The sequence below is a fragment of the Juglans microcarpa x Juglans regia genome, chromosome 7D (assembly GCF_004785595.1).
Source record: "Juglans microcarpa x Juglans regia isolate MS1-56 chromosome 7D, Jm3101_v1.0, whole genome shotgun sequence".
NCBI lineage: Eukaryota > Viridiplantae > Streptophyta > Magnoliopsida > Fagales > Juglandaceae > Juglans > Juglans microcarpa x Juglans regia.
This window is the reverse complement of record NC_054606.1, coordinates 4,309,511-4,327,140: the sequence shown is the minus strand read 5'-3', so window position 1 is coordinate 4,327,140 and position 17,630 is coordinate 4,309,511. Positions and strand designations below refer to the sequence as shown.

General features: G+C 37.5%; 2 protein-coding genes across 2 annotated transcripts; both read right to left on the bottom strand.

Annotated features, from left to right (window-relative positions):
- Window positions 1–6,345: 6,345 nt before the first annotated feature.
- Window positions 6,346–8,706, bottom strand: LOC121238742 (chloroplast envelope quinone oxidoreductase homolog). The gene is made up of 4 exons (XM_041135750.1): window positions 8,513–8,706; window positions 7,750–7,891; window positions 7,439–7,530; window positions 6,346–7,298 (listed from the first exon to the last, which is right to left on the bottom strand). Exons 1-4 carry the CDS (start codon window positions 8,576–8,578, stop codon window positions 6,606–6,608), a joined length of 993 nt encoding a protein of 330 aa, XP_040991684.1. The 5' UTR covers window positions 8,579–8,706; the 3' UTR covers window positions 6,346–6,605.
- A 2,859-nt stretch (window positions 8,707–11,565) lies between these two features.
- Window positions 11,566–12,382, bottom strand: LOC121238741. The gene is made up of 2 exons (XM_041135749.1): window positions 12,266–12,382; window positions 11,566–12,217 (listed from the first exon to the last, which is right to left on the bottom strand). Exon 2 carries the CDS (start codon window positions 12,126–12,128, stop codon window positions 11,679–11,681), a length of 450 nt encoding a protein of 149 aa, XP_040991683.1. The 5' UTR covers window positions 12,129–12,217; window positions 12,266–12,382; the 3' UTR covers window positions 11,566–11,678.
- Between the last annotated feature and the right edge of the window lie 5,248 nt (window positions 12,383–17,630).

The window sequence follows — 17,630 nt, the reverse complement described above, 5'->3', positions numbered from 1 at the left end:
ATGAGAGACAGATCGAGTTTCCATATTTTTTTTTATCTTATATATTTATATATATGGACGGTACTATTTACTCCAAATTATTTATTTATTTTTTTTGCTCAAGTAATTTTCTCTTTTAAACTTTCTTTCGAATAATTGATGGGATTACGAATTACTGCATGTGTCGGTTTTTGGAAATTTGAAAAACGATCTCTAAAGGAATCACCATGCCACGTCAAAAAAATTAGAAACTTAAAATTAAAAAAGATTAAAACTAAAAAAGTAATACTTGAAGCCATACAAAATTTTTTGAAAAAAATAGAGTTAACCATCAAAATAAAAAGAAATTTTATATGAAAATTTTACACTATACACTTCTACCTAATTGATATGTGATTTATCATTTTTATTTTTTTATTTAAATATACAAATATGTATATTTAAATAAAAAAATAAAAATGATAAATCACATATTGTCGGTGTATTGTAAGACTTCCTTACAGCAATACTTTTAAAAAAATAGTTAATGTGATCACAAATTTATCCAATTTTTTTTAACAAAATACGCAAAACTTACATCTTAAACTTAAACTCCAAAATATATCTATGATTACTCATTCGTCCCATAAGCGATAACGATACGTTCAATGATCTCGCGAACAAACAAATAAAAAAATGACAGGCAAAAACTAATTAATTTGTTCAAAATTACGTGCACGTAATATTTAAAAATATATATAAAATAAAGGCAAAAGATGCCATAGTTTGTGCATTTCTTAATACCAATGATATCATCCGGCGGATTTATTTTCCTATGAGATCCAAAGTAACTAGTCTCAATCAGTCAAAAAAATAGTTGAAGATATATATTGATTGATCCAAATAGTTATTTGGGCCAGTTTGAATTTATCTCAACTCATCTTATTATTATTTATAAATTTTAATTTACAAATTTTACTTTTATTTATAAATTATTTCAATTTATCCCATATCATTTTATCTCTTAATTAAATAGAAGTAAAATATTTTAAAAAACAAATAAATAATTCGTATAAGAGCTATTGACGTCATGTTTCGCGGGTCTGAGCAAATCTACACCCCCGGTGCCACGATGTGAATTATTTGGAGCTCCCGACAGTGTTCCGGTGCAGCTGTACGGTGACGTTTCGTACATCGATGGCAATGAATGGAAAATAAATACTGTGAAAGTAAAAAGAGATTATACAAGATTTACATGATTCGACAATATGCCTACGTCCATAGAGTTTGGGGAGGAAAGTCTCCAATATAATATATATATCTGTTTATAATTACTCATGGATCCTCATATCTCACTGTATATAGAAGGTTGAGGCTCTTCCTATCTGTATGTTTCCATTGATTTATTCGTCCAGATGGTCTCTTTTTCATCAGTTCATAAGTATTCTTTAATGCAGTCTAGGCATCCCCTTTTATAGACTTGCCTCCCCCTACTGTATATGCCAGCCTGCTTCGAGTCGGCAAATTTCCCTTGCGTGAACCGTTTGCCTTCTCCCTTTGATCCTCTGACACTTCGTAGCCTCTCACATCTCCCTTGTCCTCTTCTTATCCCTTCCTGACCCCCCTGATATGTGCAGCCTTTATGTCTCACTCACGTCCATTCTTATCCCTTCATGGTCCCCCTTTTGTCTTTAGTAAAGGCTTGGTAAGCTGGGCCCTAGTTTTACGGGCTATGAGTATTTTTCCCTTTTACATAACTCCGCAAATTTTTAGCACCATTTTGGGGCTGGAAATTAAAAAGAAAATTTATTGTGTTCCTATTTCCTCAGCTCTTTTCTCTTTTATTTCTGACCTGAGCAGATACGTTGGAAGGTGAATGGGTTTGCGAGCTGATATCCAGCGTTTTAATGAGTACGCGTATGTTGTGAGCGCCCGAATGGTGCGGGAGGTGGACTCGACCGCGTAATAGCGCGAGCGCGAAGCTCAAATGGTGCGAGAGGTGGACTTGACAGCGTAATAGAGCGAGCGCGGAGCTCGAATGGTGCTGGAGTTGGACTCGACCGCGTAATAGCGTCAATACGGAGCTCGAATGGTGCGGGAGTGGGACTCGACTGCGTAATAGCGCCAGCGCGGAGCTCGAATGGTGCGGGAGTGGGACTCGAACACGTAATAGTGCGAGCGCGAAGCCCGCAAAAGTCTAATGACTCGTTTTTTTATGATGGAGATTCTGTTCGATGGAGATTCTGTTCGATGAAGATTCTATTCGATGGAGATTCTGTTTGATGGAGATTTTTGCACGAAACTCGACGAGTCATTTAGACTGCGTTGAGAATAGCTGTTAGCAATTCAGAGCTCATGGCTCGGTTCCTGTGCTTTATACTTCGTGGATTGGCACTTATAGGTTGGCAGAGCCCGAGAGCCCTGCTCCCTCACCAACGCGTTCCGTTTTCTTTTTGCACGAAGCTCGGCAAGTCATTTAGACTGCGTTGAGAATAGCTGTTAGCAGGTCAGAGCTCATGGCTCGGTTTCTGTGCTTTATACTTCGTGGATTTGCACTTATAGGTTGGCAGAGCCCGAGGGCCCTGCTTCCTCACCAGCGCGTTCCGTTTTCTTTTTGTAAGAAACTCGGCAAGTCATTTAGACTGCGTTGAGAATAACTGTTAGTAGGTCAGAGCTCATGGCTCGGTTCCTGTGCTTTATACTTCGTGGATTGGCACTTATAGGTTGGCAGAGCCCGAGGGCCCTGCTCCCTCACCAACGTGTTTCATTTTCTTTTTGAACGAAGCTTTGCAAGTCATTTAGACTGCTTTAAGAATAGCTGTTAGCAGGTCGGAGCTCATGGCTCTGTTCCTGTGCTTTATACTTCGTGGTCGATCTAGAGATCGGGCTTGTTTCTAATAGGTCGGGCGGTTCTTGACCTTTCGCTCCCGGCATTTTGTTTCAATGACAGAGACAACTTTGTTAGTAGAAACAGAATTCACATGAATTTTGAAAGTAGCAAACCTGGAGTTGTTGATTAGTCAGGGAGAGTCGGCACTTGTTTACGTTGCTGTCATAGCAGAACAAAAAAATCGAACAGGAAAATCGAGCTAGGAAAAACCGATCCAAGTAGAGAAAATAGCGCAGCAGAGCAAAATAGAATAGCCAAACTGCGCAGAAAAATTGATCCGAGCAGAAAAATAACGCAGCAGAGAAGAGTAGAATAGCCGAACCGCGTAGGAAAACCGATCCAAGCAGAAAATATAGGGCCGAATAGAGAAGCCGAACCGAGCAGGAAAATTGAGCCGAGCAGGCAAACCGATCCGAGCGAGAAATCTGATCCGAATAGAAAATCAGAGCCAAGCAGGAAATCCGAGCCTAGCAGAACATCTGAGCTGTGCAGAACATCCGAGCCGAGCAGAACATCAGAGCTGTGCAGAACGTCCAAGTCGTGCAGAACAAAATAGCGCAATGGAGCAGGACAGAATGGCCGAACCGAGCTGAGAAGCTGAACCGAGCAAAATAAAAAAAGTCTTATGTAAGTTCTTTATTTTTATCCAAGACACGATAGATGTGGCTGTGTGATGGTTTCCAAGTTGGTGCTTCATATAATGAAGTGTATGCTCTGCGCATGTATTTTACCGAGTTGATGGACCCCGTCTAGGTGGCTACCGAGCTGAGGAGTTCGTGCATGTGTTACCGAGCTGAGGAGCCCGTGTGTGTTGTTTCCTTTATATATGTATTTTATCGAGCTGAGAGATACCATGCAGATGATTACTGAGCTGAGCTGAGCTTCTGAGCTGGGAAGCCCGTGCAATAATGTATAACAGTCCCTCGCAGTGATTCCCGAATGATAGTTTTCCATGAGGGTGAGTTTGAGCAGGTCGTCTAGTGTTTTCCGAGCAGCTGTTTCCGAGCCACTAACTTCCGAGCAGGGGGTGCCGAAGTTGAGCTCGAGTTGGAGACCGAGCATGGAGTCTGAGCACACAATGCCACCGTATAGCCCCCGTGTATATAGCGGGGTGCACACGGGGTGGGTAGACAAGGGGCCCCGTCGGTGGTTCACATAGTGGTTGAGAAAGTGCTGGCGGTTCACGTAGTGACCACCGATGAGACAATCGTGCTCGTGTTTGGACGCCGACATTTCTTCTCTCTCTCTCTCTCTCTTTTTTTTTTTTTTTTTTATGTGCACGGCGCCGTGTGCTTGGGTGCACGACGAATAGCCACTGCGGGCCAGTCATCGGCATTGGAGACAACACCGGCGAGGTCAGATGTTGCCGGCGGACTAAGAGGACCTCCGCCGGCTCCTCCTCCATCCGCAACATGGCTGGGCCGTGCGTTGATATTTGGTGCTACCAGACGCGGTTCGTGCGGAACCACGACGGAGGGAGTGGGCGGTTGTTGACTGGCCCAGAGGAGGCAGATGATGCCGGCGCACCACATGGTGGGCGTCGGCCACCTCTCCCGTCGCGTAGTAGTTGGGCTACAGCGCGGAACCACAAGGCTGTGGGTGGTTTATTTCCGTCGAGCCCACTTCCGAGGTGTTGGGGGCTGCCGATGATGCTCTGGCAGAGACAGACGGGGCAGGCGAACCACACAGTGGGCGCCGACCCCCCTCTCCCGCCGTGTCGTGGGTGGGCTTCAGCTCGCTCTCCGTGTGCACGGCTCGGTGCACATGGGAGTACTGTTCACAACCCCCCCCCCCCCCCCCCCCCCCCCGCGCGGGTTGAGGGGCGTGGCTTCTGGAGCCAGAGACCATTGGCGGTCCAGGTGGTGACCGCCAGCGGGCGACCGGGCTCGCGGCGTGGCGCCGTGAGCTATGGGGGCGCATAGGAGGTTGGGCCTCGTGCCCTCGCTAGGAGCACAGTGGCCTTGCCTATGGACATGCATGCACGTACCCCACAGACGGCGCCACTGTTGACGTCGTATTTCGCGAGCCTGGGCAAATCCACACCCCCGGTGCCGTGATGTTAATTATTTGGAGCCCCCGACAGTGTTCCGGTGCCGCTATACGGTGGCGTTTCTTATATCAATAGCAGTGAATGAAAAATAAATACTATGAAAGTAAAAATAGACGACGCAAGATTTACGTGATTCGGCAATATGCTTACGTCTACAGGGTTTGGGGAAGGAAGTCTCCAATATAATATATATCTGTTTACAATCACTCATGGATCCTCATATCTCACTGTATATAGAAGGTTGGAACTCTTCCTATCTATATATTTCCATCGATTCATTCGTCCAGATAGTCTCTTTTTCATCAGTTCAGAAGTCTTCTTTAATGCAGTCTAGGCGTCCCCTTTTATAGACTTGCCTCCCCTTACTGTGCATGCCAGCTTGCTTCAAGTCGGCAAATTTTCCTTGCGTAAACCCTTTGTTTTCTCTCCCTATCCTCTGACACTTCGTAGCCTCCGATATCCACTTTGTCCCATTCCTATCCCTTCCTGGCCCTCCCGACATGTGCAACCCTTATGTCTCACTCGCGTCCTTTCTTATCCTTTCATAATTCTCTTTTTGTCTTTAGTAAAAGTTTGGTAGGCTAGACCTAGTTTTACGGGCTATGAGTATTTTTCCATTCTACAAGAGCCAATAAGTTAATTAATTAAGCATGGACAGTGCGTGGCGCGACACATCACTTTGCAGATGTGTGGCCTTGTAGAACTAAGAGACAGAGAGAGGAAAATTACAAGAGAGGGCGACAAGCCGATTAGTTTTGTTAATGTCATTATTCAAAATAACTTTCATTTTATACTTCAATTTAATTACAAAATTAATCATAAGTATCTAATTTTAGCTGTTAAAATAAAATTAAAAAAATAGATGAGGCGCATGCAAGCTTAAGTCCGTGAGGGTACAGAGCAGTACATTATACATTTTTTGTATAAGGTAGTATGTAAAGATACTATTAAAAAGCAATTATTTTCTCTCTCGAGAATATTATCAGCTCTTACGGAAAATGAAGTGTTACTGTTGTAGAGAAATTTTATAAAAATAAATTTATAAATTGATGTGATTTTATGTAATACGTTATATTTATTTTATAAAAATATAACTTTACAATTTGATATACCATATAAATACATGCCAGCTTGTAAATTTACTTCAAAAAATATTATAACTACAAAAAGATTTTATAAAAGTAAATCTACTAACTGATATGAATTTATATAATATATTAGATATATTTTACAATAAAAATAATTTTACAATCTAACGTACCATATCGTATTACGTCAATTTATAAATTTATTTTTATGATATCTCGACTAAAGCATTTCTCATTTAGTTTTATAAAATATTTCTATGGCTAAAATATTCTTTTAAAAAAAACATGACCAAGACAAGTCCAAAAGTCACAACAATATGAAGTCATAAAAAGCATCGATACAACTTACACATGATCTGTAATTTACTTATACAACCTCATCATTAATTAAAGGATAATTTTGATTCATAAATCAATAACAGAGACAAAACATCATATTACGTACGCACAACTAAAGCATACAATGAAAATTCTTCAACATACATCATTCAAACAGCATAATCAACTTAACAATATTTTAAAATCTAATTTATAAATGGCCCTTAATTTTCACAACTTCTTCATTTGATCATCCCCATCAACTCCAGGCCTATATATTTATGATATATAGGGTTGTCACCTAAGGCTCCACGATGATCTTCCCAAGAAGATGATCATCATCAACATTCTTAGCCCAAGCATCCTCAGGCTTGCTCAAGGAATACTTAGAGTCAATCACTGTCTTAATCTTCCCTTCCTTCATCAACTTCACAAGAATTTCCAGGTTCTCAACCTTAAGACTCAAGAGCACAGGGATCTGCTGCTTCTTGGAGAATGTAAGTTTCTTCAGGGTATATGTCTTGATGGTACTTAACGTAGGATTCACATCATATATCTTCCCGTTGGATGCCAAATGAGGCTCAAAAGTCGACCAACTAGTGGCCGCTGCACAGTGGATAACCACGTCGTATTTCTTCCCCGACGGGCTCTTCAGAGCTGCCCCATCCGGGGTGGTGCAGTCGACAACCTCGTCGGCACCTAAGCTCTTGACAACCTCAATGTGTTCGGGTGCACACGTGGCTGTAACGTGTGTGTTTCCCAGCTTTGCCAACTGAACTGCGTAGTGACCGACGCCGGATGAGGCGCCGGTGACAAGAACATTTACTGGCTTTCCGGTGCCGTCGAGCTTGATCCCGGCAGAGTCTGTGAGGGCCTGGTGAGCCATGAGGCCTGCGGCAGGTAAGCCTGCACCTTGTGCTGCTGAAATTTCCGCTGGCCTGATCACTACCATGTTCGCTTTTGTCACAAGAAACTCGGCCAATCCACCTCCAATCTGTAATTAATACATAAAATATGTATACGTTAAGTTGAAAAATTAAATAAATAGGAGTTCTGATTATAATTAAGATCAGCTATATAGTACTCTTATAATTTATTTGTTTATAGCTAGCAATAAGGAAGAGGAGTTCTTACAGAAAAATGAATCATAGCAATGACTTGGTCACCAGCTTTGAAATTCTTGACTGATGATCCAACCTCAACGATCTCGCCGGCCACATCAGTACCTATATATTATTCCAACAAAAAACTAAATAATTCCAGTCGAATTAAAGGGAAAGAAAAATATTAATTATAGAATGCAAAACTTCCCGAAATTTGAAAATATTGCAACAATAATATGGAACGTACGTAGTACTTACTAGTGATGGGTAATTAGATCACCACAGCATCTCATGATGAATATATATATAAAAAAACCGATGAATGAAGTAAAATGAAATTACCAGGTATCTGAGGAAGTCCTTTAGGAAACATAGGCTTCAGCATGCCTTGCTGAATTTTCCAATCAATCGGACTTAGAGCAGCTGCTTCCACTTTTATTAAAACCTCGTCTTTTTTTGGAGCGGTAACCGGAACTTCAACATACTGTAACAGGAATATATATATATATATATATATATATATATATATATATAAATCAATTTGCAATACTATATATTATATTATATTATATATGTCAAAAAGCTTTCTTTTTTCGAAAGAGAGGATCAGCAATTAAAACTTGTGAAGAGATCTTTATAAATTCAAAAAGTTAGCTTAATTATTAATTCATCTTCGATCCATGCAGTAGTACTATATACTTTCTATATATTTCCTTTCCGGAAATTTCAACGTCAAGCAAATTTACACGATAATGGGTTCAGTAGTTTCAAAAGTCAACCAAATGATCTTTGAGAGATAAACTACAAAACAAGTAACCAATTATATAAACAAGCTGTGAATACCATAACCCTCCCCCCCCCCCCCCCCCCCCCCCCCCCCCCCTCTCTCTCTCTCTCTCTCTCTCTCTCTGTGTGGCTAAATCATAAACGTGATCAAGACCAATATTAACACATGCACGCATCTGTGGGTTTCTTTTCATAAGTTAAAATCTAGCCAAAAATACTGATATAACTAATGAAACTTGTCGAGAATAGATCACAGAAAGCAAGATAATATATATATATATATATATGTGTGTGTGTGTGTGTGCAGGAAATTAATTACCTTGAGATCAGTAGGTCCTCCGCCACAACTACCGTACTGAACTGCATGCATAACCCTGCCTGCCATACTATATGCTAGCTCTCTCGCAGTCTCACACGAAATGCTTCGCGCAGGTGTTAATTTGTATGTCGAGACAGATCGGAATGCGAGAAATATAGTACTGGAACGTACGTACGCAGAAGCTAGCGATAATATCGGAAGTTATATTTGGATCGGTTTTATAGTGACATGGGATTTCGCGGATAAGGGGGGAGTAGGTAATGGTACACTGTGAATGACGAAACTAGCCCCATTGAATTTTCTTATTTTCGATTGTGGGTTCTTTGACTTCTGACTATATATATAGTGCGCGCATAGAAAATAATGTAGCGTACGAATTAAGTAGTCGTATTCTTAAGGGGAGCAGGCACTAATATGACGGTCACAGCTGCGGGGAAGAAGAAGGTGATCGAGACGACGGTGAGAGGCTGAGATCTTCCACTGAAATTATATATATATATATATATATATATATCTCAAGAATCAATGACTGTGAATCTGAACATGATCATATATCTTCTCTTCTCGATACGTGCATGTGTTCTTGGAGTACAGGAGATCATGTCCATTAGCCATTATAATTAGAAGTCAATGAGACTTGTACGTTCATATATACATGTCACATGATCTTGTACTTATATAATTGACTTGGTTTTAGGCAAATTAATGCAATTATTTTGGGGGATAAAAATAAAATACTCTCTAATATATATTTTAATTCTCTATAGCTAGCTAGGAGCTCGATAGTAGCCAGCGGTTCTTCTTCTTCTTATTCTTTTTTAATGGCCCAGATCGAACATGCTAGATCGATGATCAGTCGGATTTTTCAGTGCTAATCTCTTGTTTCTAATTTAGTATATAATACATATATATTATATAAATTATTTTATACGAATCTTGGGCAGATTCGAGCAAATAATTTGTTGGGTGAGAATAAAGTCGACAGACAAAGTCATAAACTTTTATTTAGGATAATGCTTACTCACAAGCCTGTTTTGGTTCTACAAACCTTTTAAATCATTTCATGATTTCAACATTTAAATATTATTTAAATATAAATAATTTTTAATTTTTTCATCTAATTATTACTTAATAATTACAAATTTTTCAAACTTCTAAACAAAACACAATAAATAATTCAATTTTTTCAATTCTTAAAAAAAAATTATATTTCAAACCTCTTTTAACTTTATAATTCTTTATTTTTTCTTATTTTCCAAAACTTCATAAAAATCTTAACTTAAACTATTTCACTACTATTCATAAATTATCTCATCATTATTTATCAATTTCTCATTTCATCTTATATTATTTGTATAACTAATTAAACGATGCCTCAATCCGCTTGATACGTCCATATTTTTAAAAAGGAATTTTTGATCGAGTACTAGTGTTATTAATTTAAAAGTTTTTACACCACGCATCATTTATATATATATATATATATATGACATAATTTAATTTGTATTATTTAAAATTTAAAACTTAATTTTTAAATTAAATTATATAGTAGATAACATGTGAAATAAAAATCTTTAGATACAATTATTGCGGGACTATCTAATGAGGCCAAGTCTAGTCCACACTGCGTACCTAGTCCTCCTCGTGCTGATCCCGGCCAGTCGACGTACTCCCAGTTTCGTTTTTCTATTTTATTTTTGAACTTTAAAATATAAAATAAAATACTAATTAAAAATTAAAAGAAAAAATAGAAAATTTATAAGGGAAGAGACTGATTCAAATTATAAAAAAGTTATTTCTTAAAAAAAGCACAAGAACTAGTGAATCTCAATCTGGACAAATTAATAAGGTTGTGATCATTGATCATAAAAAAATAATTCCTTTAAAAAATTGATAGACTACGAGATTTTTGATGCACTGATTTGATTTTATTATTATATGCCTGCTTAAACGTCTTTTGTCAATATATATATATATATATATATATAGGGCCATATGTCGCTCCACCACTTGGTTTGCAATTAATATGGCCGTAGTTTGCGAGGACCGGAGCATATATTAATTATTCAATACAAAATATACTTCTTTAAACAGAAATATATTATTCGCGCGCCCTTACAATTTATCTCATCTTAATTTGGGTCATTAGCAACCAATCCCATATATAGTTGACCATATTTTTTAAAAAAATAATATTCGATATAGTTATAAATTATGCAAGTCTTGTGTGCTATTTTAAAAAAAATACATCTATTATTAAAAAATTAATTTTTAATATGAATATCATATTTATTATTTTTTTTAAATTAATACACGATATTTGTACACTTTATAATTACAAATATAATTTATCCATTCAACTTCAGCAAAAAATAGATATTTGTGAACTTTTCTATCTCTGAAACTTAAAAAGTGCGAAACAATATTAATTGTTGTTAATTTAATTCCTTTCTTTCTATGTAATATTGTCTGATCTTTTTTTTTCTTTCCAGAACGATCAGTTTTTATTTGCAATTTTTTAGTCCAGATTATGAATTGAAGAATATATAATTTCGTATCAATCACAATAGACAAGCAGATCGTGATCAAAGCTAGCTGTACCGTGTAGTCAAAGGTCTGAATCCATGACTTCTGGGACATAATTACTTGTTAACAACTAGTCAAGGAAGACTTAGGTTCTGCGTGTAAGCAAGGCATCAAGGCGTGTAAGCCATGGCTTAGTCCTCAAGTTCACGCGTTCTGATGGTCTTGTAAAAATTAAGGGACAGGAGACTTGCATTTTATCTAGTCAACTCATCCAAATGAAAGGAAAATGAATGCAAAAAATTTGTATGTAGCTGCAGTCACCCTATGCATGCCCTTAATCATGGAATTAAAAGATGCATCTTTTTCCATTTTTCTGATCTTCCTGTAATTATATATCTTCTTCCACCATCTGCTACAGCTTATTTGAACAGTAGTTGACGAGTTGGCATGGAAAGCTCAAATTCAGCTGCTTCTTCTCAAAATCAATGAACATATATATATATATATATGTCTGAACTTGGATATGCAAAGCTGTATATTGATATCTTAAAGAAGGCAAAAGAAGATCAAGAAAAATAACACATCTTAAAATTTTGAGCACTAATCTCTTACACTATGTATGTGCATGAATACATGCATGTCAAGCATTTTCGGTAACATATCCTAAAGCATCCTTGTAATTGTTCCACAAATCCGACACCATCGTCGAAATCATCTCCGAGAAGCCCTCCAGAAGCTCCGGCACACCTGTCAACAGTCCCTCGAAATTAGTCCTGGTTTGCTCCACAAGGCCTACAATCGCCGAGCCAGCAAAAGCAGCAGACCCCGAGACACCATTTATGAGAGCATCAAACACAGTGGAGATGAGAGTTTTGACTGCTTCTATCAGAAGCTCCAAGAAATATTCCAAGCATCCCTTGATGGCCTCCGCGACTTGTTCTAGAGCACCATGGGCCGCTTCTCCCGGCACTTTGAATGCATGGATCGATACCACCAGAAGGTTTGCGACCGCAGTGAATAAGAATCGAGTGATGAGATTCCATGACGTTGTTATCGCCAAGAAAATGATTTTCAGGAGGAAAACCAGCATCTGGGTTGAGAGGAATTAGATCGATACAGAGATCAGAACAAAACCTGAGGATCGAGGAAGAGAACGTTCTGACGATTATTATTATTAATATACATACATATATATATATATATATATATATATATATATATATATATATATATATATAGTGCGTTTCAAAGTCATTTAGCAGTACTGTTAGTGGTTAAAACCATGTTGTCTTCTGATTAGTTTATATAGTTGAACCCGTTGGATGTCATAAAGATAGTGCGTTTAGGTTTTATATTAAAACAAGCAGTTGTTGTCTGATCACCTTTTCTTACTTATTAAACAAGAAATTAATTAATGACAAATCTCTTTGATCATATATCATAATAAATGGCGAAGTCTTCTAAGCAATTGCTTTCAACCTGCGAGGCTACGACTCCTTAATAAGGACATGTTTGGGAGTATACTGATCCTATACATCAAACTGAATTTTCTATTTTCTGTCGAAATATTCACGAGTCAAAGAACAGGATATTAAGCACTGAAAAAAGAAAAAGGAAAAAAAGGGATCATATTTCTTCTCCATTATCCTCTTGAAGATCTCATGAACAAGCTTCTCCATTATCCCGATCGATAACCGTCCATATAAACCAGTTATTCAGATTATTGACCAGACTAGACAGAGAAAAAAAATTCTGCTCGAATGAACAGTCCTACGCGCGAGACGCAAGAACAATATTGCCTTGCATAAATTAAAGGACGTGGTAGCCTTAAAACCGTGGATTTGGTATAAATTATAATGGTATAAACATGTTAGAATTAAGATGGCCATGGGAGAATATAATTTCAACTTTTTGATGAAAAAAGGCTTCACAACTTTTTGAAGGTCGCAGCAGCAGAAAACCAATAGTATAATTTACCTTTTATCGGTTGAAGTGTTTGGGATAAAGAATAATTTCACATGAATAAAAGATTCTGAGTTGGAATTATGATTCTATATTTTATCCAATATCCTGTTAATAAATATTCAATACATTGAATCTCTTTTTAATTGAAAGAGAATATAACTCGAAGGGTTAGCAATATAATATAAATATTGAAATATATTTCTTATTTCTATCAATTTCAACTACGTGTAGAACAAGTTGTGATTTGACAATAAAAAAAGAATAATTATTATTATCAGTTACTATTCTTTACCCCACACTATATAACTTATGAAAAACACTCCACACTCTATAAAAAAAAAAGGTCAAGTGTGAGGTATGGTGGTGAATAGTGACTGATGTATAGTAAAATTCACAACTATGAGCTTTAAAGCTCCTCCTGTGATAGAATCATAGAAGATAAATATTCAAAGGCAAAGAAGAATATTCGAAGAGTTTGCGAGGATGGGTGGGTGGTGCTGAACTTGGCAAAGGAGTTAGGCAAAGCAAAGCCATATCTTGGGCATATTTTAGTGGCCATTTATGTCCATTATTTTTTATTATGAAGAGAGCAAAAGAAACGAGAGAGAGCATGGTTAATAGTCATGAGAAATTTTATTTTTTCTTTATCCTTTTGTTTTTCTTGATCTTTACGGTTGGAACAATGTGATCTAGACATAGCTTTTCAACCAAGTATATGGTATCATTGAGAACTTGCATACAAAAGAACAAGGGAGAGGGAGGGAGATTGAAGGCGTTCTGCGTGGAGAATTTGTGTTTTGTGGGGGAGGGGGAGGGCTGCTGTGTTTTGTGAAGTTTAAAAAACATCCATGACCACGCTGGCACCTGTGGTGTGCAGTGTAAGGCTTCAGAATAGCAGCCTAGCAGGACATTTTGAAAAGAAATAATTTTCACATAAGCTATTGTTTGGCTACATCCATTACACACATGACGTGTAGACCGGGACACACTGAATCGGTTTGCTCCGTTCTCTTAGCCCTCATTCAACCATTTCGCCCCCCCCCCCCCCCCCCCCGCGCTGCGGGCCCAAGTGAACCTCAGAGCCCCCTTGACCCCAAGCCCTCAAAGCCCTAAGCCCGAACCTCAGAGCCGTCGAAGCCAACACAGCCTCCGACCTTAGCCCTCCCCACCACGACCCAGCCCTACCCACCACGACCTCAGCCCTCCTGAGGAGATCAGTTCCCAAGCCCTCGATCCCATTCCAGTCCACCAACGAGCCCTCGGGAGCATCACAGTCCACCAACGAGCTAGCCCTCGGTCCCATCTCTGTCCACCAACGAAACCCTCCCCACCACGACCCAGCACTCCCCACCACGACCTCAGCCCTCCCGAGGAGATCAGTCCTTAAGCCCTCGGTCCCATTTTAGTCTACCGATGCAAAGTCGCCCTCAGTCCACCGACGTGAAGCCGCCCTCAATCCACCGACACGAAGGTTTAACATACATTTTTTTTCCTCTTTGTTTTCTCCATCTGTGGTATCATCACTTAGTAGATTCAGCATACAATTTTTTCTAATAAGTATATAAAATAATGTCTTTATCATCACTTAGTAGATTTTCAAGTACAAATTTAATTTGTACTTAAAAATTGGTTGAATAATTAGCCTATATTTCTTCTGGGACAGTTGCCTTTAGGATTTAAGATTCAACGATTTGGTAGAACCATTATTTTTATGCATTTTGTGATGATGTGAAACCTCACCAAGGAGCAGTATCTTTAGAAGCATTATTTAAGTGCATTGAAGGTAACTAGAAAAGAATTAGAAAAATCTATATATGAATCAGAAAAATCTGAAACATGTCCAAGAGTTAGAAAAATCGAAATATGAATTACAGTGAAGTTAGACTATCCCCAATATCAAAATATTAAAGATTAGTTGTCCCTTTATTAAAAAGGCACTGAAATAAATAATTATGAGAAAAAGAGCAAATATTTTTCTAAATTGAAGATCACATTGAGATACCCATCATAACACACAATCCTTATTATTATTATTTTTTTTTGATAACCTATCATAACACATGAATTTGTGGATATGAACCAAGTGTTGCATTTCAAGATAACACAACATGTGATCTTATGGAATCTGCTGGTTTGAAACCTCAACATGAAGAAAATGGCTAGGATTGTCCCCTACCACCAAAAAGAGAGGACAAGATATGGGTTGCTCATAGGATAGACAAAAAAAGGATCCTACATTGATTTACTTTTTCTCCCTCACTATCACTAGCAAGTTCATGGAATATGACAAAACGTAAACAAATTAGTCAAAAATATTCTCTCTCTATCCAAAGTTTGCTATGCGCCATTCATGAATTGCCTCAAGGGTTTATGTATATGTGGAGTGGATTCAAGTCTTTTTAAGAACATTTCAAAACATTGGATGGCAAGTGTGGAATAGGGAGATGCTGTCGTGACCTAGCCAACGCATAGAAAATAAATACAAATACTAGCTAGCTTCAAACCTATTGAAAATCACATCTATTTACTTTCTAGAAATCAGAACTCGTTACTTATTAACGAAAAATAAGAATTCATTGACAACAACTGGTTCTTATTTATTTTCTTCTCAGCTGATCTATATTATTTCTTCTTTCTATACCTTGTTTTTTTTATTAAATTCCTAGTGGTTTCTATATATTGTTGTAGAGTCCAATAAATTAATAGTGTGGGCTTAGATCTTATATATACATACAGTGATATGTCGTGATGATAGCATATGGGCCTCTAATCACACCAAAAAAAAAAAAAAACACTAATTGACATGAACACTAGATATATCCAACTTTCCATGCTTTTTCTATTGGCACTGAGAGCTGTAACAAAGTTCAGACTAATTTTAAACGTAATTTAATGGTCTCTAGAAATTATCTACACCAAAGAGAATTTGAACCTTAGATTTAGAAGGAAAATATCACCAAGACCAAAACGTTTACCACTTAAGCGAAACCTTAAGGGTTTACACTTTTCTATGTATATAGCATGTATTTCTTTGTTTATTATTATTATTGGTGCGGTTAGAAAACACCACTAAAGACGTCCGACACTAAGAAAAATCCTGGAATGAGATTTTTTGCATGCCCAAACTATAATACGGTAAAACAACTTTGATATTTGATATTTGTATATCAATTTGCTGCTTGCAGGGTGTATTTTATCATGTTAATTGGGGGAGTGCGCACTGTGTGCTGGGAGATGCGATATGTGAATTCTTCGTATGGGCAGATGTACTTCATCTGCTAGAGGAGAATTTTCGTGGAAGAGAGAATAAGACTTCGAAGACTTGGGATCATGTACTACAGCGCGAGTATGATGTTCGAAAAATGGAAGATAAACTAAGAGAGATAGCGAAGAATCTGAAAAAGGAAAAACGAAAATTTTTATGTTTGTACTGGGTTCTCACATTTGTAATAGTGTTTGCTTGGTTTAGATGAATTCTATGTAAAAAACATGTTGTATGGATTAGATGGATAGCTCATGAATGGCAACAGCCTGTTAACATCATGTTTTGATAAAAACCATGTAAGACAGTTGCTAAATCAACCTATGTAAGGTCTCCTTGTAAAAATATGCACGGAGTAAAGTGTATGGGTAGCTTCTACGCAGTTTCATTTTTTCTCCTGCTATCTTTCCGTTGTTGGAATATTGTCTCTCAGATTAAAAATATGCTTATAGTAAAGTTGGTAGTTACTGAACATAAAATGAATGTTGAATTATTTCTCTCTTACATAATTGCCTTGGTAGCCACATTTCCTAAATTATTTTTTTAGAACATTTGAATGCATTTCTTGAAGATGGTTGATAATTCAACCTCCTCCTAACCAATGGAACAGCTTTTGCCCTTTCATAACCAATGGAATAACTTTTGAAACTAAATGAACAATTTTCACATTCATTCTTTATTCTTCATCTTACAACAAAGATACACCTACATTGTCCATTACAAAGTACAAACCAACCCCACCAATTTTTTGAAACTAAAAACTATTTAAAAAATGCTCTTAAAAAAGTTACTCTTGATAACATATAGAGATAACTTAAAAAGTGATTTTATAACAAGGAAGGTGAGCAAAATTTCTAAATCCAATATTTTTCAACACTCTCTAGAGAGGCTGCTGCATGGTTACAACCAAGGGGCTAGTGGAGTCCTTCAAGCTTCTACAACCATCAAATGGAGTCTTTCCATGCTTGTCATGCATTTTTAAGCAAGAGAAGAAAATCAATCATTTGTACACTCTATGTTAATTGCACTAATTATAGCTGTCACAATTGAACTAGAATAATATGTACGGTTACTGTTTAAAACTGTAGAAGCTAGAAATCACATAAATGAAACCAACTTTTAAAACTTTCTATCAATGACCAGACCAAGAAAATATTTTGCAAATTGCATAACATATACTTGTTGTACGTAGCATGCCTAATCATCACACCATGAGCTCTTGCTCTTAGAGCTGCATTGGCCTATGATTTAGATGACCCTAAAATAGGTAAAAGTGGAAGTATCAGAGAATTCACCAATAATTACAAGATAGCAAACTCAGAAGCTAGAAAATTACGTAAAAGTTGGAGATACATCTCATCCTGA